This window comes from Delphinus delphis, chromosome 3 (assembly GCF_949987515.2).
Source record: "Delphinus delphis chromosome 3, mDelDel1.2, whole genome shotgun sequence".
Classification (NCBI taxonomy): domain Eukaryota; kingdom Metazoa; phylum Chordata; class Mammalia; order Artiodactyla; family Delphinidae; genus Delphinus; species Delphinus delphis.
The window spans coordinates 4,589,674-4,616,613 of record NC_082685.1 but is presented as its reverse complement, the minus strand read 5'-3'; the positions used below and the strand labels follow the sequence as shown (position 1 = coordinate 4,616,613).

General features: G+C 55.5%; 2 protein-coding genes and 1 long non-coding RNA gene across 6 annotated transcripts in view; 1 reads left to right on the top strand and 2 right to left on the bottom strand.

Moving 5' to 3' along the window:
- Positions 1-2,649: 2,649 nt before the first annotated feature.
- The window catches only part of LOC132421736 (uncharacterized), a 50,791-nt gene continuing 26,500 nt past the window's right edge, over positions 2,650-26,940 (top strand). Inside the window, exon 1 of the long non-coding RNA XR_009518766.1 lies at positions 2,650-2,689. This is a non-coding gene — a long non-coding RNA (uncharacterized lncRNA). The remainder of the gene's footprint in view (positions 2,690-26,940) is intronic.
- NMRK2 (nicotinamide riboside kinase 2) lies at positions 9,995-14,888 on the bottom strand. 3 transcript variants are annotated; one of them, XM_060006539.1, is made up of 7 exons: positions 14,729-14,888; positions 12,346-12,436; positions 11,732-11,780; positions 11,491-11,647; positions 11,068-11,139; positions 10,587-10,693; positions 9,995-10,314 (listed from the first exon to the last, which is right to left on the bottom strand). In XM_060006539.1, the coding sequence occupies exons 2-7, from the start codon at positions 12,433-12,435 to the stop codon at positions 10,229-10,231; spliced, it is 561 nt and encodes a 186-aa protein (XP_059862522.1). In that variant the 5' UTR covers position 12,436; positions 14,729-14,888; the 3' UTR covers positions 9,995-10,228. The 3 variants fall into 3 exon arrangements, with proteins under 3 accessions (XP_059862522.1, XP_059862520.1, XP_059862521.1); XM_060006537.1 differs by lacking the exon at positions 14,729-14,888 and adding an exon at positions 14,215-14,389; XM_060006538.1 differs by lacking the exon at positions 14,729-14,888 and adding an exon at positions 14,236-14,255.
- ATCAY (ATCAY kinesin light chain interacting caytaxin) overlaps positions 22,079-26,940 on the bottom strand; it is a 36,969-nt gene continuing 32,107 nt past the window's right edge. For both annotated transcript variants that reach the window (XM_060006540.1, XM_060006541.1), the window contains 2 exons: positions 26,556-26,588; positions 22,079-24,678 (listed from right to left, as the gene is read on the bottom strand). In XM_060006540.1, the coding sequence (XP_059862523.1) occupies positions 24,669-24,678; positions 26,556-26,588 (43 nt within the window). In that variant the 3' untranslated portion in view covers positions 22,079-24,668. The remainder of the gene's footprint in view (positions 24,679-26,555; positions 26,589-26,940) is intronic.

Here is a 26,940-nt window from a genome sequence, read left to right as displayed (position 1 = left end):
TCTCACTTCCCCTCTTTTGGTACCCTGTCCCTCTGCCACGCCCTCCGCCCCTTTTCTTTCAGGGGTGTGATTGGGGGGGCTGCATGTTAGCACCTTCTGCTCTGAGGAGAGAGGGCTCCCAGCAGGTCTGCAGAGCGAAGGCTCCCCACATCTCTTTTTTGTTTGTTTGTTTTTTAAATATTTATTTGGTTGCACCAGGTCTTAGTTGCAGCACGTGGGCTCAGTTGCAGCACACGGGCTCCTTAGTTGTGGCATGCGAACTCTTAGTTGCAGCATGCATGTGGGATATAGTTCCCTGACCAGGGTTGAACCCGGGCCCCCTGGATTGGGAGGACGGAGTCCTATCCACTGCACCACCAGGGAAGTCCCCCCTGCATCTGGTTTTGCTCTTATGCAAAGTGGAAATGTCTTCTTGCCTGCTTCTTGAGACGAATGCGGGGGGAGCCGTGAACCCTGTCCCTGCAGCTGGCGAGAGTCAGGCTGGACCTGCCCCGAGGTTCGCTTAGGGTTTGGCTGCCATGTGCATGAAGCTCGTTGCAAGGAAGGTGTTGAAAGCCCGTGTTTATCTCAGAGCAAAGCTTGCGCAGAGGATGGCGAGTGAGGGAGGCTGAGCTATCACCGCCGGCTCCGCCCCGAAACTGCGGTGATACCCCTCCCTGCCTGCCGCACAGTGGTGGTGCTCCCCCGCCTGTCCCCCCCGCCCCCCCGAGACGCTATGAGGAGTAACCGGGAACCTGGAGAGCACTGTGGAAGCTGATCAGGTCAGAGGGATGAGACCTCAGACCAGCAGAGCTCGTGTCCCCGGGTAGGTCAAGTTCTCCAAGTGGACATTGTGACACCAGCTGCAGAGAGAGACAGCAGCGGGCACAGGGGTCACGATCGTGCCTCTAGACACACTCAGCCCTACACCCCCGCCGCTGGGGAGGGGAGAGGGTCTGGGAGGGCTCAGATTTTGGGCGGTCGGCAGAGTCCAAGCTTTATTAGATTGAAATCACAAGGGTCAGAGAAGGTCAACATCATTATCGCTTAGGTTCCAGCTTGATCTGGTGGCTGAGCTCTTGAGGGGGCTTAAATTTGGCAAAACAGGGACTTCCCTGGCGGTCCAGTGCTTAAGACTTCATGCTGTCAATGCAGGGGGCACGGGTTCCATCCCAGGTCGGGGAACTGAGATCCCCGCATGCTGCGGCAGGCAGTAAATAAATAAATTTGGCAGAACAGCTCAAGAAGGTGCTTCTGGCGAGTCTTTACAACTGATTTATTATCTTCGCTGTTGTTCCTTTTCTTGTCTGATAACAGTCTTTCATCCCTGCATTCTTTTGTTTCCTTAAGCTCACTAGTTATTAAGATCTGTTCAAGGACAAACACTGTGGCCAGGCTTAGATCCCAAAATGGCTTAGGCCAAAAAATGGCTTCTCTGATGTCAAGAAAGCCGCGTCTGATTCTGTTTCTCGGACCCGTACCATATCTGCTTACATCCCCTCCCTCAGGCCGGGGTGCATCACTGGTGAGGCAGCCTGGGGCTGTGGCAAAATGCCCTCCCGGGCTGGGCAGGGACAGACCTGCTGGTCATGGTTGGGCTGCTGAGCCAGAGGCTCTTGGGTCAGTGACTTGTATTTTTTTTTTTTTTGGCCGCACTGCATGGCATGCGAGATCTTAGTTCCTCGACCAGGGATCGAACCCGGGCCACAGCAGTGAAAGTGCCGAGTCCTAACCACTGGTCCACCCGAGGATTCCCAGTGACTTGTGTTTCAACTGCCTCCTTGTCACCAGTTAGAGAGGGCGGGAGTCCCACTGCGGGGAAAGGGGTGGCTGGATGCAGGACGTCTGACACGGACAGATGAGTAGACGGCTCTTTATTAGGCACAAGGACCGACAGCCCCGGGGAGAAGGACGCCGCAGGCCCTGCAGGGCACTTGGGGCGCAGTCAGGAGCAGAGTGTGCAGGCAGCCTTTAGTGACAAGAGGATGAGGTGGCCTCCCGTTCTGTGGGAGGATGTCGCTGACTTGCTTGAATCATTCTGCGGGCTGGCAGGGCAGTGACAGCAGGAGCCCAGCCGGTCCCTCGGTCCCTCGAGAAGGAGGGCCTTGGGCTCTCCGACCTCATCGGTGGCAGCTGTGGGGGACCCTCCGTGTTTTCCTAGCATGTGAGATTCACCCTCAATCAAGGCCTTCACCACAGCTCACATTAGTCACGCGCCGTTTGCAAAATGAGTCAGACAGGCCTGGGTTCGGTGCAGCCCAGTTGGGCTCCTGGCTCTTGGCAGACACGGCACCTCTGTGTGTGTGCCAGCTTTGTCCTTGGGGACAGTGGTTTCTAAGGTGGCAGCGAGGGTTGGAGGCAAGGGTGTGTCAGGGTCTAGCACACTCTGGGCGCCCCCTCACTAAGCGTGTCTTGTTAGATTCGGGGGCTCGGGCGCAGGAGTCACCAGGCCATGCTCGGTCCCCTGCAGCGCTGCCCGCCTCTCGTAGGGCAGAGGGCTGTCCTCGCGCCACCTGTCCTGCCCAGGGGCTGCACACCCACAGCTGCTGTGCTCCTGACCATATTTGGGCAAGAGGCGGTGGCCGCTATTAATAACCAGCGGGGCTGCCAGGGCACGGGGTGGTCTATAAAGCCAGACCCACCAGCCCTGAGAGGCTCCTTCAGCCCCCGAGACCTTTAGCCCCCCTGTTGTACAGAGAGAAAAAGAAAAGTAAGTACCGAAACCATCCCCTTGTCCCTCTGTCTGGCCCCACTCTGTGGCCTGAAAAGTGAGACACAGAACAGTGGTGAAAGACATACCCCATGCAAAGGACGTCTGAAACACAGCCTAGGGGGCACTTAACCGGCCCAGGTGGGAGGAGGGCAGTGAGGGGCGGGGAGGAGGAGGAGGGGGCTGGGACTTCTCCTCCCTGATTCTCCTTGTCCTGGAGGGGAGAGAGCTGGGGACCCCTGCCCTGGCCAGGTGACCCCAGGATGCATGTGTGTCTTGCAGTGATGGCCGTGGTGCCGGCTCCCCTCGGGGAGTGCGTGGCTTCCTCCCCCTGCCACCCCGACTCCCCCGGTGTCCCCCACCCCACCCCTCGGGGTTTTGCATTTTTGAGGGTCCCTGTATGGGAGGACTTCCAGACCCCTGCGGAAGTGAGCCCTGTTTGCATGATTGAAAGTTGCCTCTGCGCCCCCTCCCCTCCCGGGCTTGTTGAAGAGAAACTTAAAGGGAACGGGGAGGTGATGAGGACATTTCTTGGGTGCCCCAGGCTCCCTCCAGAATGTGCTGGGAGGACTTGGGGGGGGGGCTCCTGAGTGGCAGCGGAGGGCATATGGCTGCCCCTGTCTGTGCCGGTCAGCCTGCTCCTCCCCCAGGCACCGGCTGGCCCCCTAGTCTGCCCCAACGATGCCCCCTCGGGGGCCTGGCAGACGGCACCTGAGGTGGAGGCAGCCTTTGGAGGTGACCGCCCTGGCCCTGTTGGGACGTGGGTAGGGCAGGCAGAGTAACTGCTGATTAAGATGGCCCCTGAGTGCTACTTGACGTGAGTGGCAAGTGCTTGGGGTTGGGGGGGTCCTGAAATAGAATGAGGAAAGAAGGGCCCCGGGAGCCAGCTCTGCAGCCTTGCCCCACCGCCTGGAGCCTCTCCCTCCATCTTTCTCCCCCGATGGCTGTTAGGACATTTGGGGAAGGGCCCCAGGGCCGATCTCTGGTGGGGGGACTGTCCAGGGGCCCATGTGAGGACGCTTCGCATGGAAGGTCGCCTGTCTGTATGCGGTGAGCTGGGGTGGGGTAGGGTCTCCCTGGCAAGGCTTCCGAATTGCGGTGGCCTCAGAGGAGCCAGGTTCCAGCGAGAGGCCCGTGGGGTCCCGCCTACCTGCCTGGGCCCCCAGCAGTCCCGAGGCCACACCTACTCCCCCACGGAGTGAGCTCTCTGGTGTGGGCAGGCCAGGCCCACTTCCCGGGGGTGGGGAATGACTTGGCCCAGCAAGGTGTCAGCCACAGGATGACTGGCACGTGAGTGTGTGTGTGTCACCTGGGTGTGTGTCAGGGTCTGTCCAATCCTGGGCTCTCAGCCTTCTCTGCACATCGAGTCCCACTCGGGGCGCCTCCAGGGGGCGTTTTTTTTTTTAATTTGTTTTTTAATTTGTTTTTGTCTGCCTTAGGTCTTCATTGCTTCACGTGGGCTTTCTCTAGTTGCGGTGAGCGGAGGCTCCTCTTCGTTGTGGTGCGCGGGCTTCTCTTTGCGGTGACTTCTCTTGTTGCAGAGCACGGGCTCTAAGCACGCAGGCCTCAGTAGTTGTGGCACGAGGGCTCAATAGTTGTGGCTCACGGGCTTAGTTGCTCTGCAGCATGTGGGATCTTCCCAGACCAGGGCTCGAACCCGTGTCCCCTGCAAGATTCTTAACCACTGCGCCACCAGGGGAGTCCCAGGGAGATGGGAGTTTGAGCCAATTCTCTGCCCTTAGTCCAGGGTGTCTCCCCTCGGCACCGCTGACATTCGGGCTGGATTGTTCTTGGCTGTGGGCCTGTCCTGGGCGCTGCGGGGTGTGGAGCAGCATCCCTGGCCCCCACCCCCTTGATGCCAGGAGTCCCCCAGTGTGACAACCACAGATGTCCCCAGACGTTGCCCAGTGTCCCCTGGGCGGGGGGCAGAGTCGCCCCCAGGTGAGAAGCACTGACCTGAGGTTGTTCTTAGCCTTCAGCGTTCCGGGAAGGTGGAGTGCTTATCCCTGGGCCTCCCCGGGATGATTTTAGGGGAGGGATGGGGGGCAGGCATTCTTAGTGTTTGTAGCGACGTGCTTTCAGGAAATTCAAGGTTTCCCATCCACAGCAAGGCCATGAAGTTTCCTCTTCCAATGAATTTAGTTAAAATCAATAAAATGAGCGAGACTCATAAAGAAAACTAATAAATACCATAGTAGTTATGGGGGAGCCCGCGGCCCCAGCCCTGTCACGAGGGTGGGAGGAGAACGAATGGCCTCAGAAGGGACCTCGGAGGGAGGCGCTGGGGGCATCGGGAGCTGGGGGGCCTCCTCTGGGCCTGGGGTCGCAGGGGAGCCTGGCGGTGACTGGTCCTGCCGCCAGCCCAGGCAGGACAGTGGGCACAGCTGCGTCCCAGGCGCACCAGCCTGGCCTGGAACCCTGTCTCCTTCCTTTGTGGCCTGCAGCTAAGGGACTCCACCTCCGGGAGCCTCAGTTTCCTCATCTGCGGAAAAGGAGTAGGTTGTACTGGTCACAGGAGCATGGGAGACAATTCCCAGCCCCCATCCCGAACACCGGACAGGGGTCCAGCAGGTGTGAGTGCCCTCACCGGGGTTGGGGGCCGGCCTGGGGCGGGGGGGCGGGCCTTGAGCTCCTTGTCCCAGTGAGTGGCAACACCTGCCACAAAAACCCAGCAGCAACGGGCATCCGAAGCCCAGGGGAGGACACTGAGGCACAGGTGGCACGTTACCTGCCCCGGGATCTCTCTCTAGGAAGGGACTGAGGCGGCCGGGTTCTGGGGCCGCCCACTCACGCTCTAGGCTGCCCGGTCTTAGGGTGTCCCGTCCTGGGGCCTGGGAAGACCGCCAGGCACTGACCTAGGGGGTGCTTGGTGGATGTGACAGGGGCACATCAGGTTAGTCTTGGGGTTCTGTCTGGGGAGGGCAGGGGCTGCAGGAAACGCACAGGTTAGCCCAGCTGGAGTCCACACTGTGCCCAGAGCTGCCCAGCCAGGGGCAGGTGGGGCCGGATTCACTGGGCGCATCAGGTGGCTGTGAGAGGAGTGAGAGAATCTTCCCGGGATACGGGTACTGAAGGCGGATGGGGCGAGGGTGAGCCGCCTGGCACACCTCCTTGGCTGGAGACGGTCCTGGGTCAGCATTTGACAGACGTGTTCAGATCTCAGCTCCGCTGAGTGACCTTGGGCAGGTCCCTTTCCTCTCTGAGCCCTAGAGAGGCGGGTCATAGAATAATCCGACCACTCAAGGTGGTCAGCCCCGATCAGGGTGACAAACTGTCTCAGTTTGCCTGGGCCCGGCCTTTCCCAGGTTGGGGAACTTTCAGTGCTGAAACTGGGAAAGTGCTGTGCAATCAGGATGCGGTGGTCCCCCATCCCGCTACTGTTCTTATAGTGACCGAGGTGTCTGGTGGCCAGGCAGGGCTCTGGCTGCCCCGGAGCCGCCTCTCCCGTGTCCCTATCCCATCCTGGACTATTTCGGGCCTGGTGACCAGAGGATCAGCCTCACTGTGCTCCGTGACTGTGACAAAGGGCAGGCCTTGGCAGGCTGTCCGAGGCTCCCTCCACGCCCTGCACCAGCTCCCACCTGCCCTCCAGGACACACAGTGGGCTCTTCCCGCCACCCTCCACCCCAGACCTTGCATACACTGCAGCCATCAGCAGACGCTGCAGGAAATGAGTGATTTCAGCCGTGCAGACATGAGGGTCTCTACGCCAGCCCCCCAGCTCAGCCGTGTAGCTTGAAAGCAGCCACAGCTGACACGTACTCAAGTAGGTGTGGCTGCCAGCCAAGACAACTTTATTTATAGATGCTGAAATTTGAATTCCATGTAACTTGCATCTGTCACGAAATTTAATTCTTCTTGTTATTTTTTCCCATGACCATTTAAAAATGTGAAGCCATTCTTAGCTCAAGGGCTATACCAAAACATGCAGTGGGCTGGATTTAGCCCATGGGCCATACTTTGCTGCCCCAAGTACTACACACCCAATAAACATTTGTTGAGTGAATAATGTTTAGTGCCCCGTTAAAGCAGGCACTAATTTATTAGCGTGACAGTTACGTGCTGTTAGCGAGTATATGGTCATTTGTACATTTTTTTGTACATTTTTTATTAAAGTCACAAGTGTTGGAAATGCCACCGAATAAAATAAAAGTCACATTGGGTGATTTTTTTTGGGGGGGGGGCTTCGAGGCTTGTGGGATCTTAGTTCCCCAACCAGGGATTGAACCCAGGCCCTCGGCAGAGAAAGCATTGAGTCCTTCTGGACTACCACGGAATTCCCGGCCCAGAGGACTTTAAAAAACAGCTTTATTGACATAGAATTAACATACCGTTCAATTTATCCATTTAATGTGTAAACTTCAGTTTTTGGGGTGTATTCACAGGGTTGTACAACCATCAACTACGATAAGCTTGAGAATATTTTGGGAATTCCCTGGCGGTCCAGCGGTTAGGTCTCTGCACTGTCACTGCCGAGGGGGCAGGTTCAACCCCTGGTCCGGGAACTAAGATCCCACAAGCCGCGTGGCATGGCCGAAAAAAGAAAAAAAAAACTTGAGAATGTTTTATCTCCACTAGGAGCCACCCCCCACCCCTCCCCAGCCCCTGGCAACCACGAGTCTGCTTTCTGTCTCTCTGGATTTGCAAGGTTCGTCCTCCCGAGGCCTCTTTTCCCCCCGGCTTACAGGTGGGCATCTTCTCCCTGTGTCCTCACATGGTCTTCCCTCGGTGTGTCCCAACTTCTTCTTATATGGACACCAGTCATACTGGATTAAGGCCCACCCTCATGACCCCACTTTAACTTAGTGACCTCCAAATGCAGTCATACTCTGAGGTCCTAAGGGTCAGGGGCTTCAACATACGAATTTAAGTGTACACAATTCAGCCCATAATAGTGTCGTTTGCTTTTTGGTTTTGTTTGTTTGAAGCAAGGAGAGTCTTAACAGATTCAAATCCTGCTCAAACATACCAGGACATGGTGTTCTGAGCCATAAGGTACACAGCTTGTCAATGGCCTGGGAGGGATGGGAACCCAGCCCCTCCTGACTCTCGGCCTGTGGGCCCTTTCACCTCTGTTCTGCAGCCCCCAGCAGACTAGCAGATACGGTGCCCAACCATCTCGGTTGGTTGGTTCTGAGGGATTTCTGGGAAAACAGGACTTTCCATGCTAAAGTAAAGGGATGGGAATTCCCTGGCAGTCCAGTGGTTAGGACTCCGTGCTTTCCCTGCCAAGGGCGCAGGTTCAAATTCCTGGTCGGGGAGCTAAGATACCGCAAGGCAGGCAACGTATTTAAAAAAAAAAAAAAAAGTAAAGGGAAAGTATTTGGAAAATAGGGACAGTTGGTCACCCTACTAGTGATCTGCACTGGGTCTTCAGGTTGGTGGGGAAGGGGCTGCATGAGGCCTTAGCTGAAGCTAGTGCCAGGGATGAGCCCCAGGCCCAGCGGGGCCTCCCGGCTCTGCTGCCGTCCATCTGTCCATCTGCTTACCACTCTCTCCTTTGTGTTTTGCTCTGTGCTGTATTGTGAGGCCACAGGGGCAAAGGGCAGTGGTGATTGCACCGCTAGGTGATTTCTGTTGGCAGGAAGGCTGTGTTTAGAAGGGACAGCAGCTGAGTAGGAGGCTCCCTGCAGCTGGGGCACAGGAAGTGAGCAGTTTCCCAGGAGCCTGGGACCCCGAGTCCAGGGCAGGACAGGACGTGTAGCGCCGACCTGCTGCCCAGCCCGTTCTGTGGTGAAGGGCAGGGAGCCTTGGGGCACACGGAGACCCCACTCCATGGATGCCACTGCAGGAAGCTCAGAGGACAGTGGGAGTGTTGTGTGGCAAGTGAGGGGCAGGGTTCTGGACGCCCACACTCCTCGCCCCACAGCCTTCTTGCCACCGACAAACATGAAAGCACACGGAACCCTCACTGCCCCTGTGCCCTGATCCTCCCTCCCTGCATCCCTTCCTTTTCTTTTTATTGAGGTGAAATTTCCATAACATACAATTAATCATTTTAAGTGAACAATTCAGTGACAGTTGGTGCATTCACAACGTTGTGCAACCATCCATCACCTCTAATTCCAGAACATTCCATCACCCCAAAAAGAAACCTTGTCCCTATCATCAGTCACTCCCGCACCCCGCCTTCCCCCGAAGCCCAGCCCCTGGCAACCATGAGTCTACTTTCTATCTCTGTGGATTTGCCGGTTCTGGACATTTCATATACGTGGAATCAGGCAGTATTTGTCCTTCTGTGTCTGGCTTATTTTACTGAGCATCATGTCCTCAAGGTTCATCCATGTTGTACTGAGTGTCAGACTTTCCTTCTTCCTAAGGCCGTGTGTGGATGGACCACGTTTTGTTTACCCATCCATCATTTGATGGACTTTTTAGGTTGCTCTCACCTTTTGGCTACTGTGAATAGTGCTACTTTGAATCATTCATGTACAAGTTTTTGTTTGAACACCTGTTTTCAATCCTTTTGGTTATCTTCTCTAGGAGTGGAATTGCTAATTGGTAATTTTTTTTTCCCCCCCATAATTTCCAAATGTTCAATGGCTTTGTCCAAAACTGTCTACACTTTAGGTTTTTCCTGCCCTTCTGGACTGAGTGGGGTGGGTGGCTACAGTTCCACGGCTGGCCCTGGGGTATCACCCTCAGGTCAAGGGGTACCCTGTCCTCCTCCTGTCTGCCCCTACTCCGTCCACCCTCCCCCTCCCCGCCCTGTCTTCAGGCTCCACGGGAGCCTTCCAACCTCCTTTGGGCAAAAAGAACAGGGTCTGAGGAGACCTGAGTTCAAATACCAGCTCCCAAGCCACTGACCATATCTGAGCCTCAGTCTTCCCATGTGTGAAATGGGTGTATATGATAAACTGCCTCACCAACATTCTAGGGAAGGCTCAGGGAGATGTGGTTCCTGGGACAGGGAGTGTGTCCTTACGAGCATCCTGGGTCATGAGAAGTAGGTGTCAGCTCCAGTCACGGAGGAGGCGCTGGGGTGCAGTGACAGCGGGGCTCAGCTAAGAGTCAGGGGCACCCGCAGGCTTGACTGACCTCCCAGCCCCTGCTCTGGGCCATGCTGCGCTGTTTTCTGAAAGCTGGCAGGAAGTCTCCCTTTTGAGGAAGCTAGACCCAAAGACCCTCAAGCAGCCACCCAGGGTCACATTGCCATGGATCCAACGGGTGGAGACTGTAACTGCCCAGAGCCCTCGGTGTCGCCCCCCACCCCCGATGCCACCAATGCACCAAGGAGATGGGGCAGGAGGGTCCCTCTCAGCACCTCGAACACAACAGGCTGGACCCCAATGATTAAAAAACAGGATCAGGTTTAGTACGTAAGCCGCCATCGAGGTTACAGAAGCATCTCGGGACAGAATGCCTGGGCCCTGAGATGCTGGGCTGTGAGTGGGGCCTCCACTCTCATATGTACAGACTTCCCCAAAGGGAAATGGTCACGCAGTGTCTGGCTGGGATGCCGCCAGCCTGGCCTTACTGTGGCCGGAATTGTGTCTGGGTCCCTGCATTGGGGGCTGGGCCCCTCCTCTCCAGCCACACCTAGGAGCGGTTCAGAAGCGAGTTCTGAATGTCTTCCAGGACTTGGTGGAAGAGCTCCTCGCGGGACTTCATGCCGTCCAGGTACACTGAAATCAGAAAGGCCACAGTCAGGGGCCCTGGGGGTCCAACCGTGGCCCGGGTCACTGGGGCTGCTGCCAGGAGGCGGGGGGCCAGCTCACAGAGGACTAGAGGACTGCAGGTCAGGAGGAAGCTGGCCTGCAGAGTCAGCCTGCGGGAACAGACCAGCCTCTGGGGCCTAAAGCGAGAGAGACTGGTGGTGAGACTCGAGGAGGAACTTTCAGGTTTCCCAAATGGTCCCAGTGGGGAGGAGCTGGCCTCATCTTACTCAGGGACTTACCCACTTCCACGCCATTGGCCTCCATCTCCCGCTTATACTTCTGGTACATAGGCCACACGTGGCCGTCGAAGAGGCCGGGGGGGTCGGGGACCATGTAGCGTCGAGTACTGGGGAGGGAGATGGGCAAGAATGAGCAACACCCATGTCGCCCAAGGGTGATGCCACAAGCAGAGCCTGGGGTGAGGGAACTAGGTCGGGGTGGCACCACTGAGAACAGGGACCCCACTGATTCAGGGGCCCCGTGCTGGGGCCTGGGTGCCCCACCTTCCAGCATTTTCCCCGGTGGGCCTGGGAGATGCCCAGGGTAGGGCATGGGTGGGCCATGCTCTCCAGGCCGCAGGCTATGGGCCTCTGGAACCCAGCACTGACCACCCAGGTGCCTGCTGCCCGTCAGCCTGCAGCTTCAGGGTGGTCATGTCCAGCAGGCATTACCCAGTTTCCTGGTCCCACCTGGGAATGCAGACAGGGCCCCCAGGCTCACCTTCTCCTCCACTTGCACTCTTCGTACGGGACGGTAAGGAAGTACCGTCGGCTATACAAGTCCACCAGGGGCCTGGCAGGGGTAGGGGACCCGGTCAGCGCCCGTGGGTCAAAGTACACAACCCCCCATGGCCTTGGCCTCCAGGGACATTCCTGGGTGATGAGGACTGGTTGTGGGGGGGGCGGTTTGTCTGGGCTGATTCGGTTAGGGATGAGTGAGGGGACCAGCATCGGCCAGCCTCCTACTATGCCCGCATTAGCCCCCCACCCTGAGGATGGAATCCTCCCTCTCTCCCAATTTGGATGGGCCCAGAGAGGTACGATGGCCTGCCCAGGGTCACCCAGCAAGGTTGTCTGTCAAAATAGAGACTTGGTGACCTGGGAGGGCCCGGATTGTCCGGGGCCCAGACCTGGAGATGCTCACTTGTAGCTGTAGAGAAGGAAGCCTTCCAGGATGAGGATGTGGGTGTCTGAGGCATCCAGCTGGACACTGACCCCGTGGGCACGGGCGAACTTCTGGGGGCTGCTCATCCAGGCCTGCACGGTGCTCAGCATGGCCTCCATGTCCAGGGACTCCAGCACTGGGGGCGGGAAAGCGAGTGTTGGTGGGGTGGGGGCCATGGGGCAGTGAGGGCAGGGGGCGCGGGGCTGCCGTCCGTCCTTACCGTCCCACTGTTTGAAGCCGTCCTCCCCAACTGCTATTTGGTCTTGGGGCTGAAACAGAGGAGCCCAAGCCGCGGGCTCAGTGCCCGCCTTCCCACCTTACCCCACCCTGGGGTGACAGCGCCTGGAGAGCCCCCAGTGAGGGTCTGGGTGCCCTGCCTGCCTCGGCCCCCTGCAGCTGATAGTCATAGGCTTCGAGGTCCCAGGCGGGGGTGGGGGGCTCCAGGCTAGCATTCAGAACCCCTCCCCAACCTTGTGACTGTTGGGACCGGGGCGGGGGGATTTTGCATCTATGATCTAGTTACCCCCTCACCCTCCACAAAGCATCAAGGGCGGGCTCAGAGCCCATTTTGCAGATGGGAAAGTGGAGTTGCAGAGGATAAAGGGTACCACCCAGGTGGCACGCACCCTCTGGGAACTGCAGTTTCCCCATCTGTCCCATGGGGAACGGGTGTGCTGTGAGAACGTGCCAGGCACGCAGTAGGTGCTCAGTAACCGAGATCGCCGGTCCCTCGATCTCCCGACTCGGGTTAGCCCAGGGTGCCCCGGGAGGGGTCTGCTCCCCTGAGTCTCCTTCTCGGGGCTGCCACCCCCCATCCCCAGCCAGGGCAGCTACCTTGAAGAAGTCATCCTGGTGGATCACACAGCAGTTGGGCAGTGACTTAAGGAGGCTGTTGGTCAGTGTGGTCTTGCCGCCGTTGGTCATGCTGTGGAGAGAGCATACACGTGAGGCTGCCTGGGTCCCCTCTCTGGACCTCTCTGGGTCTGAGAGGCCCCCAGGATCAGACTCAAATCTAAAACACAGGCCTGTAGGGACTTTCCTGGTGGTCCAGTGGTTAGGACGCTGCGCTTCCACTGCAGGGGGCGTGATTCGATCCCTGGTTGGGAACTAAGATCCCGCAAGCCAAGCTGCGTGGCCAAAAACAAAACAAAGCAAAACAAACACAGGCCTGTAAAACAGTAGAGCTAAGAGGGTATTTCTATTCATGTTAGGTCAGAGGAGGTTTTCTAATCAGCCGATCTGGGCTGCCTGGCCCACTACTGCCCACTGCCCGCTGGGGCCAGGCACAGGCCTGTGCTCACCTGCCTGACGAAACAGAGAAAGGGGGCAGAGGGTATGAAAACAAACAAACCAAAAAAGTGAACACAGCCTTGGCTGGGGTCATGGAAGCACTGTTTTCTGTGTTCAGACTCGTCCAGTGTTACTGCAAACCCAGGAGGTGGTGCCCGGAGCTCGAGGAAACTGAGGCCCACGTGTGACTTAGCCTCAGCAGGGCTTTAAAAAAAGCCACATTGTTAAAGCAAGTGCAAACTGGGGGAGAAAAAGATATTCGTGGTAGGAAAACCGGCAGTTCACTGCAAAACTGGGAAGAGATAATCACCTTATGACAAAGGGAAAGGATTATTAAAAAAAGTAATGGGCAAAGCCGGGTGACCACCTCATCCTGGTGTGCCCGGGATGTCTCTGGTTTTAGTGCTCAAAGTCACAAATCCTGGGGACCCTTCAGTCCCAGGAAGAGCAGGACGGATGGTCACCCTAAGGACTCTGGACTGGGGCCGCTGAAGGACAGAGAAGGCTGGCTGTCAGGCCTTTCTGGGAATGAGTGTCCCCTTGACCTGGTTGTCCCTCTCCTAGGAATCAGGGGTGGAAAGCTGGGTGTGGAAGGGGGGGGGACCTGCAGCCGTTTAAAAGGGCCAATGGGAAAGGTGACCCCCATACATTAAGGGGAGCAGGTTAGAACATGCCTGATGTTAATTTGACTTGCTGCTGAAAGACACACGGTGCTCTCAGGACCGGCTACAGAATGTGCAGAAATGGAGGGCCCTGGTCTCTATTAGGAATTTAAAGAGGGTGATGGAGCATTAAACCAAGAGGGGGAGGACCCAGGGCGACCTCCCGGGTGGGAGCGCCAAGCCAGCCCTGCTTATGCTAAATGCTTCTCGAGCATCATCTTAAAAAGGCCTGGTTACTGGTAATAAATCTCTGGGAAGGCAAGGCCCCTGCCTGGGGTCAGCAGAAGTGGCTGCAAAGGCAGGTGCCACACAGCCAGGGGAGTGCCATTCTGGGGACCCCGCAGCACCTGCCCACGTGCCTCCCTGGGGTCGGAGTTTCCCCACCTTCCTCCCCTTTGCCCCCCACCCCCCCGCGCGCCTTAAGGAAGGTCGGCCTGGGCTTTATAAAGTCTTCTATTCCCCCCCTGGATCTAGTCAGGGGTGCGGCATGGGGAAGTGACTTACATTTGGAATTTTTTAATTGGGCCCCGCACCCGGCCCTGTGCCGAACAGAGGGCAGAGACCCCTCCCCGCACTCCGACCTTGGGCATCGGGTCCCTGCGACACCAGTCGCCAGGCAGCCCTCCATTCATTCCCCGGCCTCCTGCCCAGGCCACCTCGGCCCGCACAGGAGAGCACCCGGCCGGCCTCTCCCGAGAGCTCGGCGCCTTTGCCCCCGCGGGGCGGTCCGCCCGGGGCCCTGGACGCTCACCCTCCGATGCCCACAATGTACTTCATCTCCGCGCGGAGGGGCGGCGGGGACCGCTGTTGGCAGGCCAACTCCCGACTCCCTGGTACCCGGCTGGGCCCGACCCCGCAGTGCGTCCCGGCTTCATTGAGAAAACCCTGCGCCTTTATAGGCTGGAGCAGCCCGGAGGCCGCCCCCAGGGAGGCGGCCCACGGCCTAAGGGGAGCGCGGCCGGCGGCGCGATGAAGTGTTGGGGGGGGAGCGCTGGGGACGCCGCACCTGTTCCCACTGGATGGAAATAGCTCCACGCTGTCTTTTGCCTAAATTAGTCACGGGTCGGCCGGGCAGGGGGGTGCGGGTGGAAGTCACCCCGCTGCCTCTTCCCCCCTCCTCCCCGCCTGCCCCCTCCTAGCCAGACTGCCCACGGGGCAGATAACCAGCCACACCTCCTCCCTCCCTAAAAATATCCAGCCCGGTGTGTACCCTCGCCTGACCCTGACATTAAGGCTGGTTCTGGGGGCTGAAAAAAGGAACTCACCCCCCCTTCCCCGTCTCCAGCGACAGCAGCGGGCCAGTCCCAGAGGTACCACACGACAGGGGACTTCCTTTTCCAAGGGGGTTGATGCCAAGATGAACTTAAGCTTTGTTCTCGTGACCCTGGCCGCCAGGAAATCTCAGCGTGACACCAGTGGCTGTTCAGCGGGCGCCCACGTGAGGGCTAGCGTCACTGCGTTTGGCTTCAGGCCTCTCAGCAGCTAGGGGGTGGGGTAGGCAGGGCCCTGCTGATCCCCGCCCCCTTACTGACCGGATGGGACCACATGCCCCACCCCGCCTCCCCACCAGAGGAGACCTTTTGGTTTCAGGACCCCTTTTCCACTCTTGAAAAGGACTGAGGCCCCGGGGAGCTTTTCTTTAAATAGATTATCGTCATGGATAATATTTACCACGTTATACATTAAAACTGAGAAAAATTAAAGGTTTGTTAACTTTAAAAAATGACAACCAGTGTCTTCCCTCGTGGTCCAGTGGGTAAGACTCCACATTCCCAATGCAGGGGGCCTGGGTTCCATCCCTGGTGGGGGAACTAGATCCCGCATGCTGCAACTAAGAGTTCACATGCTGCAACTAAAAAAAAAAAAGGACAACTGATCACTACATGGTCACATAAACATAATACATATATTTTTAATTTATTTATGTTCGGCTGTGTTGCGTCTTCGTTGCTGCACACGGGCTTTCTCTAGTTGCACGGAGCGGGGGCTACTCTTTGTTGCAGTGCACGTGCTTCTTATTGCGGTGGCTTCTCTTGTTGTAGAGCATGGGCTGTAGGCGCGCAGACTTCAGTAGTTGTGGCACAAGGGCTCAGTAGTTGTGGCTCACGGGCTTAGTTGCTCCACGGCGTGTGGGATCTTCACGGACCAGGGATCGAACCTGTGTCCCCTGCATTGGCAGGCGGATTCTTAACCACTGCGCCACCAGGGAAGCCCCAAATATAATATTTTTAATGAAAAATAATAACATTTTTTTAAAATAAAAAAAGGGAGTGGGCTTGATCAAATTAAAAATGTCTTGTGCATTGAATGACGTTATTAAGGAAGTGAAAAGACAAAGCAGGGTGTGGGAGAAAATTTTTACAAGTCATATATTGATATATGGTAAGGGGTTACTAGCCAGAATATATAAAGAACTCTTACAAGTCAACAACAAAAAGACAAACGACCCAATTTAAAAATGGGCAAAGAATCTGAATCGACATTTCTCCAAAGAAGATATACTCATGGCCAACAAACACATGAAAAGATGCTCAGCATCACTGATTATCAGGGAAATGCAAATCAAAACCACAGTGAGAGAACACTCATGCCTACTAGGGTAGCCATAGTCAAAGAGATGGACGATAAAGAGTGTTGGTGAGAATGGGGAGATACGGCGACCCTGTGTGTTGCTGGTGGGGATGGAAAATGGGACAGTTGCTGTGGAAAACAGTTGGCGGTTTTATGACCCAATTTCACTTCAAAGTGTCTACCCAAGAGAAATGAAAACATATGTGCCCACAGAAGCTTGTACGTGAATGTTTACAGCAGCATAATTCACAGGCGCCAAAAGGTAGAAACAACTCAAGTGTCCATCCACAGATGATGGATACACACACTGTGTTCCATCCGCACATGGAATATTATTTAGCCATGAAAAGGGGTGAAGCACTGACAGTCGCTGCAACATGGATGGACCTTGAGAACACGATGCTCAGTGAGAGAAGCCAGACACAGAAGGACACACAGTGTGTGGATCCATTGACGGGAAACGTTCAGAACAGGCAGATCCACAGACACAGAGAGTGGGTTCCTGGTTGTCAGGGGCTGGGAGTGGGAAAATAGGGAGTAATTACTTATATGGTGTTCTTCTGGGGTGATGAGAATGTTCTGGAATTAGAGGTGATGGTTGCACAGCATTGTGAATGCACTAAATGTCACTGAATCGTATACTTTACAATAATGGCTAGTTGTGTATTATGTGAATTTCACCTCAATTAACAAAAAAAACTGAGACCCTTTCCAGCTACAATCACAGGGAAGGGACATGTAGCTACAGCAGAAGGTTCAGAAAGATACCCTGCTGCTGCCTGTGAGGATGGAGGATGGGGCTGTGAGCCAAGGATGCGGCACCTCTAGAAGCTGGAAAAGGCGGGAACTGATGCTCCCGTGCAGCCTCTGGAAGGAACCAGCCCTGCCCACATTTTTTTTTTTTTTTTTTTTTTTTTTGCGGTACACGGGCCTCTCACTGTTGTGGCCTCTCCCGTTGCGGAGCACGGGCTACGGACGCGCAGGCTCAGCGGCCATGGCTCACGGGCCCAGCTGCTCCGCGGCATGTGGGATCCTCCTGGACCGGGGCACAAACCTGTGTCCCCTGCATCGGCAGGCGGACTCTCAACCACTGCGCCACCAGGGAAGCCCACCTGCCCACATCTTGATCTTAGCCCCGTGAGACCCGTGTCAGACTCCTCACCTCCAGAACTGTCAGAGAATAAATTCATCTTGTTGAAATTTAAAAAAAATTTTTCGGTAAAAGAGTGATATTCTACATTTTTGCAAGTCTCTTTAATATCTGGTTTAGAAGGATTCTCACATCTGCTTGTCATTCAGCCCACTTCCATAGTTGTCTTGGTTGATATATAGGAAGAAAACCCAGCTTCACACAGAGAGAGGAGGATTTTTAGCCTTTTTAGGACATCATGGGTAGTCTTCTTTGTCCTACACCCGAACTGGACAGGTAGAGGTTTATGAAGGTGGCCTGTTCTCTTTCATTCTCTGCTCCATTAAAGGCCATTCGTCTATCTTTGCACTTTGTTTTATTTTATTTTAATTTTAATTTTTGGCCACACTGTGCGGCATGTGGAATCTTAGTTCCCCGACCAGGGATCCAACCCGTGCTCCCCTGCATTGGGAGCACAGAGTCTTAACCATTGGTCCGCCAGGGAAGTCCCTGTCTTTGCACTTTGAATGGATCTTTTGCTCATGTGTGATTTTGACCTTGAAGACCCCCTGAAAGGGTGTCAGCAACCACCACCCTCACCCAAACTGGACACACTTTAAGAAGCCCTGGTTAAGAATCCTGCATTTGAATCTTGGTTCTGCCACTTGCCACCTGGGGGAGCTCGGGCCCCACCCTTGCATCTCTGTGCCTCATCTGTTCTTATCTTTATAAAGGGAGGCTGCTGGCCCCAACCAAGGGAGGGAGGCTCTCTTTGGTTTTGGGCTTCCACCTCCAGAGGCTTTATGAAGGGAGGATGCCCTGCCCTACCCATCACTTACCTGTCCCTCAGCACCCAGAGCTGCTGCCACAGGGCCTTTGTATATGCTGTTCTCTCTTCCAGGAACCCCTCTCCTCTTACCCAATCCTCCTCCCCTGGGCTAACTTTGACTAAGCCATCCTGTGTCACCTTGGACATCAGTTCCCTCCTCCAGGAAGCCTTTCTGGATCCCCATTCCCTCCCTCCACACTGTGAGTTCCCTCCGGGGCAGGCAGGGCCAGATGTGTCTTGTTCTCTGATGTGTCCCGGGTGCTTAACAAGGGTGGGTCCACAAAAGGCAGAGGCTCCCTAAATGGTAGCAGAGGGAATGAATGAAACAGGGAGGGGCAGGAGATCTTTGAATCCAGCCGCCAGGTGAAACACGAGGGTGTTTCAGCAAGAATCTGCTAATTCAGTGTAGCCAGAATCCCCCCCTTACCCCTCATGTCTCCTCCTAGTGATTCTCTGTCCACCGACCCCACCGGCTCCTTCGCTGTGAACCTGCTTGCCTGTGCTGCTAGGAATGGAGCCATTGCAGTGGCTCCTGAGTACAATCGGTTTTACAGCTTGAACTGTCTGGCACTGGTTTTCCTTTAAACCAACTACCTCTGTATGATGGCCAGAGGGAGGAGCTTTGTAAAAACCCAGACCAGGGGCTGTCTTTCCTCTGTTTCAACTCTCCTTTGCCACATGCCTCCCCATTCTTATTTGCATTTAAAAGAAGCACAGGGACTTCCCTGGTGGTCTGGTGGTTAAGACTCCACGCTTTCAATGCAGGGAGCCCCGGGGTTCGATCCCTGGTCAGGGAACTAGATCCTGCATGCTGCAACTAAAGAAAAAGATCCTGCGTGCCACAACTAAAAATAAATAAAGAAAAGAAAAGAAAAGAAGCCCACTGTCCTCATGCCCAGGCCCTGCCCTGTCTGGACCGCCATGACCTCCCTCACCACCACACCCCCCCGATTCCACCGGCAGGACCCGCTGTGGCCAAGATAGCTGCTGAGGACCAACCAGCGGTGGAGACAGAAAGTGATGGACCTTGTTGATAACTGGTTAATGGACTCACCTAGTGGCCTCAGGCAGGACTCACCTGGCACAGAAGTCAGGAGAGATCACTGGGAGCAGTGACCCTCACTTCAAAGGTGGCCACCAGGGGCAGAGTGAGCAAATGGCCAAGACAGGGGTCTTGTCCACTGGCTCCCACCCCCTTCTCCCCCGTCCAGCCCCTTCTGGGTCTCAGTTGCCTCTCTTGGCAACTCAGCGTGGCGGGCCCTGTGCCACTGAGCTCCATCAGCTGCCCCGTAGGCAGGGGAAAGCCAGCTCTGGGTGTGACCTCCGGCTCAGTTTCAGTGGCAAGAATTTCCTGGGCAATTTCAGTGGCAAGAATTTCCTGGGAAATTCATCACCCAAGCCATGGGTGATGGTGACATGCCCAGATAGAGGCCCTGGCAGGGCACTGCTGGGAGGCCTCCTGGTCGGCTCACCCTGGCACATGGGCTCCCAGTGCAGACCTGCTGATCCTCAAACAGCCCACTGGTCCAAGGTTATTAAAAGTGACCATCCTGGGCTCCCCTGGTGGTGCAGTGGTTGAAAGTCCGCCTGCCGATGCAGGGGACACGGGTTCGTGCCCCGGTCCGGGAAGATCCCACATGCCGCGGAGCAGCTGGGCCCGTGAGCCATGGCCGCTGAGCCTGCGCGTCTGGAGCCTGTGCTCCGCAACGGGAGAGGCCACAGCAGTGAGAGGCCTGCGTACTGCAAAAAAAAAAAAAAAAAGTGACCATCCTGTCCCATAGTATGAAACGTCCAGAACAGGCAAATCCACAGAGACAGAGAATGGATTCCTGGTGGTCAGGGGCTAGGGGAGGGGTGGGGGGGGTGATTGCTAATGGGGATGGGGTCTCCTTTTGTGGGGATGGAAAAGCTCTGGACCGGAGGTAATGGCTGCACAACATTGTGAATGTGCTGAATGCCACTAATAGTAAAAATCTCCCCCCAGCGCCCACCCTGCACTCCCGCCGCCCTTCATTTTCCTGCTTCTGGTTCACCCAGCTCTGTCTGGCCTCCAGGACTTTGCCCTTGCCGAGCCCTCCGCCGGGGACACCTCTCTGCCCGCCCGTTGGCCTAGCTAACTGCTACTTCTCTCTCTGGTCTCCAGTCACCGTGGACCCTCCCTCCAGGGACCCTTCCTGGACTTTCCTCCTGGTCTCCAGTGAGGCCCTGGTTCCCTGTGTCAAACTCCCCCACTGGGCTGGGAGCAGCATAAGGGGTGCTTGGGCCCTGTGGGATCCCCAGTGCTCAGCAAATGGATGAACGAATGGATGAATGAGGGTCACAAGACCCTCCTTAGGATAATCAGAGACTTGGTGGGGTGGGAAAGAGGGGCGGGTCCATCCCCTCCAAAGAGGGCATCCCCTGATCCCAGAGCCAGCTCTGCCATCTTCAACACCCCTTCCTCGCCGCCTTCGTGCCAGCTCGCCCCCTCTGCTTGAGGCCCCCTCCCAGCCCCCGTGAAGCGACCTTCTCTGTGAAGGGCACCTCACTGGACATCAGAGGGGCAGGATGGCAGAGGCAGGTGGGCTGGCACCTGCCAGCTCCCGCCATCAACCTGATGGTGACTTTTGTGTGGACCTCACACCTGTCCTGGCATCCCTGCCACCAGCAGGTCCCAAAATCCTGGGCGGGGACAACGGGAGGACTCCTCTTGTACCTGACATGGGAGGGTCCACTCTGACCCTTTGAGGGGCACAGCCCCCAATGTCCTGCAGCTGGCAGAGGGTTGTGGGTCTCCAGCCGAGCAATGGGGTGGCCGGGGGTGGCACAGAATCAGACCTCAGACCAATCACTCAGGGTCCGGGTGACCCCAGGTGAGCCACATACCCTCTCTCTGCCTCAGACCCCCCTCTCAGTAACATGGGGCCTGTGCTAGGTTGGACTCAGACTATTATTATTACTGCTGCTGTTATTATTATTGTGATATTATGATTTATAATAAGAAACATAGTTGGACTTAGTTCCCAGTTCCCGGCACACAGCCCCTAAAACCCTTGTAATTTCCTACGTCAGAAGAGGGAACATCTTTTGTTATAATATATACATTTTTTTTTTGGGAAATTTCTTTTCTTTGTCACACTGCACAGCATGTGGAACTTCCCCGACCAGGGATCTAACCCGTGCCCCCTGCCATGGAAGCGTGGAGTTCTAACCACTGGCCTACCAGGGAAGTCCCTTTTATGATAACATTTGGTCTTACGTCCTCTGTGCCTGAAATGGCTCCAGATAGTAAAGATGAAGGAAGCATCCTTTGCTTTCATAACAAGCTCTTTCAACCACACCTGAGTTTATGCTACGAGGTGACTTTTGGAAACGCCCTATAACCACAGGATCGGGGCTGGTGGCCAGGGGACCTCACTGACCCTGGGATTAGAGGGATGGAACTTTCATCAATGGCCAGTGGTGTAATCCATCATGCCTCTATGAAAATCCCTAAACATTTTTTGTAGAGCTTCCACTAGGCGGACACAGGGAGGTGCTGGGAGGGTGGTGCCCAGAGGGGGCGTGGAAGCTCCACCCCCTTCCCCACACCTCGCCTTGTGCATCTCTTCCATCTGACTATTGCTGAATTGTACCCTATTCTAGGACCTGAGATTGACTGGTGTCTGAAGTTGGGGCCGTCTTGTGGGGCTGAACCCTTAGCCTGTAAGGTCTGCCCGAACCGGTAGTGTTAGGATTGAGATAAATTGTAGGATACCCAGCTCGTGTCTGCCGGGGATTAGAGAATTGCTTAAGACTAGTAATTAATATTATTAACTGTTGACTAAGTTTGATTCCAGAGAAGAATGGGGACAGGAAAGGAACCTGAATCACAGACAGGCAGAGCCAAAAGGGGCCTCGGGAAAAACCCAGCCGGGGCTCCCATGCTGCAGATGGGAGATAGAAACAAGGGGATATAGGCCATGGCCCAAAGTCACCCAAGGTTGCCCAAGGTCGCTTGGCATTGAGCTGTGCCCCCTCCCATCCCGTGAAAGCTCCTTCCTCTGCACCGCGACCAAGACCAGTGCCACATCCCTTGGACGTGGACAAAAGTCACAAACCTCCCTTCTCAGTGATAGTTTATTTATTTCACATAAAAATCCCCCAAAGCTCATGGAAATGATGCCTTCATATCACGACAGTAATCAGAATGAATTGTTTTTGTTTTTAAAAACCACAAAACTCGCGCCGTCGTCGGAAGGATGGGTGTGTGAACTACGACTTGGGGGAGGGACTTATGATGCATCCCATGTGTCACAAGAGGAAAACTCAATGTTCCTTTACAAGGAGGGCTCGACATCCGTTGCATTTCAGCCAAAAACTGCCCCGCAGATACAAATCTTTCTCAAAGCCGATTTCAGAGGGTGTGGGTAGCAGCCCTAGGTGCTACCGAGGACACAGTGGCCCCGTATGGACGGAGCTGTGCCTCAGAACTTCACACACCTGTGGACAGGTGGCCGACCTGGAGACAGCCACCCCGGGGGTCTCTCTCTATTCTGGAGGGGCTGTGAGGTTGGGTTGGGGTCCTTGGTTCCACTTGCCCGTTGTCTATGGCTGCTGGTGGTCCGGAGGGGGTGGTCGGTGGGCCACGGTGAACCAGGGGGTCCGTGCTGGAATTTCTTGTTATGCTGCAGGCTCCTTGAGGGTGGGATGGGTCTGCCTCTTTCGTCCTTCTGTCGCCTCTGCAGCCGCTCAGTAATTGTCGGGTTAGATGGAATGCATCTGTTCCTGTTCCGGGCTCCTTTTTCTCTTCCAGTGGAACACTGGCTTTCCAGGAGTTATTGCATCTACTGTGGACTTGCGGGCCTCGCGGGTCACGTGTCCCTCTCAGCTGAGCAGAGCCAGTCACCTGAACCTGGAGTTCGAGGTGACCTGGCAGATGCCCAGGCACCTTTTAGAAAAGGAGGCGCTCTGGGCAGGGGTGGGGGACAAGCTGGCCCAGGATGGAGTGGCCTTTCGGAGGGCAGCCTGCAGAGGCCCATCCACCAGCCTCTCCTGCCTCAGCCTCCAGGTAACTCATCTGCGCCTGGAACATGGTCCCGGTCCTTTATTAGACATTTGGGAAACAGAGCAGAAACACAAATTTAAAAACCCCACCAGACGCCCAAATGCCTTGGCCTCACCGGAGCAGTGCTGGGTTCCAGAAGATGCAGGTCCAAGGCTGCTTAGAAACCCCGAATTTTCCAAGGCAGGAGCCACTGGCATTTGGGGTGGGACAATTCCTTGACATGCAGGAAGCACTGCTGTCCCTTTCGCTCAGCACTGAACGCCACTGGCTCCCTCCTGCCATTGGGATAACCCCAAACGCACCCCCTTGATATCCCAGGTGGAGAAGCATTCAACATCTCCTTTGAGGCCAAGAATCTCCTACTGGGAAATTATTGGGGGAGGGAGGGTCAACCAAACCTGGATGACACCCGCTAAGAAGCCAGCTACAGAGCCAGCAAGAGGGGCCGGACGATGCACCTGCTCAACTTTTGCTCAGATTCATAGAAACAGAGACTCTCAGGGTTGGAGGGGACCGCAGAGGGCCACTTTGTGCAAGTACCGTCCAGCCTTTTCTTGAATGCCTCTAGAGATGGGGAACTCACTCCCTTTAGCTCCGAGCTGACTGGCGTTTCAACTGCATTAGAAAAATTTTTTTTTTGTCCTAAGGATATCTTCTTCCTTTGAATGCAGGTGGTCGTAGCATCCAGGCCACTGGTTTTAATTCTCCCCAGTGACCTTTGTAACACTCGAACGTTCAGTACCCTGTATCTTCCTTTTTCTCGATCTGCGTTTCTGGGATGAGCTTATTTCAGCACTGGTTTCTCGGCCTCTGTTCCTGGTGGGAGCCCAAGGGGGCACATCCCAACCCCATGTTGTTGGGGAGATTAGGGAAGTGGGGAGGCTCATTCCCTCGGTAGGAGGTATTGATCGGGATTGCCCTGTGGCGTGGCCTCTGCGTTCAAGGGGCTTGAGAATGTTCTAGATTGAGGGGGATGCAGGTTCACAACTGTAGAACAAGGATGATTATCAGCGGCCCTCACTGGCGCTGTGGGCTCCGATGCTCCCTAAGAAGGTGGAAGTTATAAGAGGCAAGGGGAGGGCTATTCAAAGGAAAAGCTGTGAGTTCAAAGGCTGGGCAGTGCTCGGGGGGCACGGCGCTGCTGGGGGTGGGGGTTGAGTTTCCAGGCCAGATGCCCAGGGCTGCGGGGGCCGTTCTGGCAGGAAAGGCACAAGAAGGAATCCAGACCCGGCCAGGGAGTCGATGGGCATCTGTGGCTCCAACCTGAACCAGGTGACAAGCAAGAGAAGGGTCCTGACCAGGATTCTGCGCAGTGGTGTGGTGGTGGTGGGGGGGGGTCTCTGAGGCCACCAAGGACGCACAGGCCATGCTCAACGCTTCTTGCTCTTCTTGGCCATGAGCTCATGAGTGTGGGAGGGTGGAGAACTGGGTCCTTTTCCAGAACGCACTAATACTGCATCATTAAAAAAAAAAGTTTTCAAGCAGCTGGAAAGGATGTTGGGTTTCAGACATGGATGGAGGAGACGGACACCCCCCGGAGACTGTGACTCAGGATGAGGTGGGGACAAGATCCAGGGTCAGAGGGCGTCCGACAGAGGTTTCCTGGCATCTGGGATCTTCTTTTGTGTCCTCCTCTGTGCTCACGTCACCTCAGGACATGCTGGAGAGGCAGAAACACAGTCAAGTTATTATTATTGTATGTAAAGAAAGTGGAAAATGTTCCATGTGTGGGGAATCCAAAAGAATGATCTAATCGGCTTCAGTGTGCCCTCAGCAGCAAGAGTGGCACCTGCCTTTCAAGGCCTGCCACCTGTCACCCACCTTCTAGGTATGGTTCTGAAGGGGACTTCTCCCTTGGTGCCCCAGCCAAAGAATAAGGCCCCAGGGCTGGTGCCCTTGATCAGACTGGAGGCAGGCTTCATCTCACCCATCTAGTCACCAACCCATCTGTCCATCCATCCACCCACCCACCCATCCAACCATCCATCCACCCATCCAACCATCCATCCACCCATCCATCCATCCACCCACCCACCCATCCATCCATCCATCCATCCATCCATCCATCCGTCCATCCACCTATCCAACCATCCATTATTCATTCACTTATCCATCACCCATCCACCTATCCGTTTATCCACCCATCCACCCATATACCTGTCCATCTACCTATCCATCCATCCATCTATCCACCTTCCCACCTACCCACCTGTCCATCCGTCCATCCATCCATTGCTCCCAACCATTCCTTCTTTTATGTATTTAATCATTTTAGACATGCTTGTTTTTATCACCTCTACCTGAGGATTCCCAGGAGGAGGTCTAATGCTGCTATCTGTTGTACCGCCGACTTTTTCTCATGGTGAATGATTTCCTCGCGTGTTTTGTGTCTGTGGTTGGGAACTCAGCTCCAGAAGGACTGAGATGGTCTTGTCAGAAATGCATTGAGAACTTGCTTCTATTCAGTGTGCCCAGGGTAGTACTGTTCTAAGACGATTTTTGATGTTTATTTCTCAGCCTGGGGCTTCTTGGGTCACATAGGTAGTATTAAGGCATGTGGCCGGGCCATGTAACATATTTATAGCAGAGTGTGTGGTCAAGGATTAACCCTGCAGGTTCTAAAGGAAGGTCTGGCCCTTGCCTGGCTTCTGGGAGGTCACCTCTAAGCCCTTGGAACGTCCTTCCTGATAAGAGTATCTTTGTTTGCCTGGGACCTGGGGTTACCCTGGATAGTCTATGCTGACAATGTGATTTAAGGCAGGAGCCATGGACCATGTGGTATCAGTTCAACCTCTGGAGGGGCTAGAGACTAAGGTCAGCCACGTGGGTGGTCCACTGTGCATATGACTGACCCCCAGTAAATACCCTGGACACCAGGGCTCAAATGAGCACACGTGGTTGGTGACACTTGGTGTGCATCACCACGCCTGGCTGCTGGGAGAATTAAGGGCTGTCCCAAAACAACTCCCCTGGGAGAGAACAACTGGAAGCGTGCACCTGTCTCCCCTCACCCCACCCCACGCTCTTTTTCCCATTGCTGACTTTGAGCTGTACCCACACTTCCACCTTAATAAACCATAACTGTCAGCAGATCAGCTTTGCTGAGTCCTGTGAGTCCTTCTAGCAAACCACTGCCCCCGAGGGTGGTCTCCAGGACCCGTGACACACAGGGAGGCTCTTCCTGGCATCTATAGTCAGGCAGACACACTGAGATAGGTTGTGGGCAGACAGTGCACCCTCTGGCTGAGTAAAATCCTGGGCTTCAGGGGGCCTGGCTCTGGGTGGACATCTCAGTCAGGGCCGCTGTGTGGCTCAGCTCTGGGGCCTCCTGTTAATGACGCCCCGCTGGAGTGGAGCAGGGACCGGCTGCCTGGCCCCAGAGGAGGCCCTGTTGTCATGGTAACCACGGTCTCCCTGCCTCCCTGGTGCAGCATCCTCCCCCCATCAACAATAAGTCATGAGGCACTCATGCCAGGGTAGGTTCCACATAGAATGTTTCCAAAAAAAGGTGCCAAGATCGCCCTGCTTCCCACCCACCTTGTTTCCTGATCTTCTGTGGCCAGAGCAGACCTGTGGGAAAAGGAAGGAGTCTCAGCATTAGTCGCCTGTCTGGGGAGCCTTGGCATTTGGCCATGAGCCCCATGAGGGCCAATATGGCTTCACCCTGATCTGGCACAAAGCAAGTGTCAGCACGTGTCAGCTGTGTAACAAATGAGCCAGGACGGGCAGTCGTGAGAATGGCTGAGCCCCTTCGCTGCCACAAAATGAAATCACTATTGCTGCTCCAGGTCCACCCTCTGAGAAGGCTGAACCCATCCACCGGGACCTGCACAAAGGTCACCAGCTGGAACCTTCATCTGAGAGCAGATCTTGGTCTCTCGGGCACATCAGCTGCCCCTGGTGCCCATGCTTGGCCTGTGCT

Excerpts from the sequence above, each read along its gene's own strand:
- NMRK2 (XM_060006537.1), bottom strand. The coding sequence starts at position 14,240 with ATGAAGTACATTGTGGGCATCGGAGG. Across the intron at positions 11,140-11,490 it reads TTCCTTCTCTACAGCTACAA|GCCCCTGGTGGACTTGTATA; the intron begins GTGAGCATCTCC and ends TACCCCTGCCAG. Across the intron at positions 10,694-11,067 it reads GAGTGCAAGTGGAGGAGAAG|TACTCGACGCTACATGGTCC; the intron begins GTGAGCCTGGGG and ends CTCCCTCCCCAG.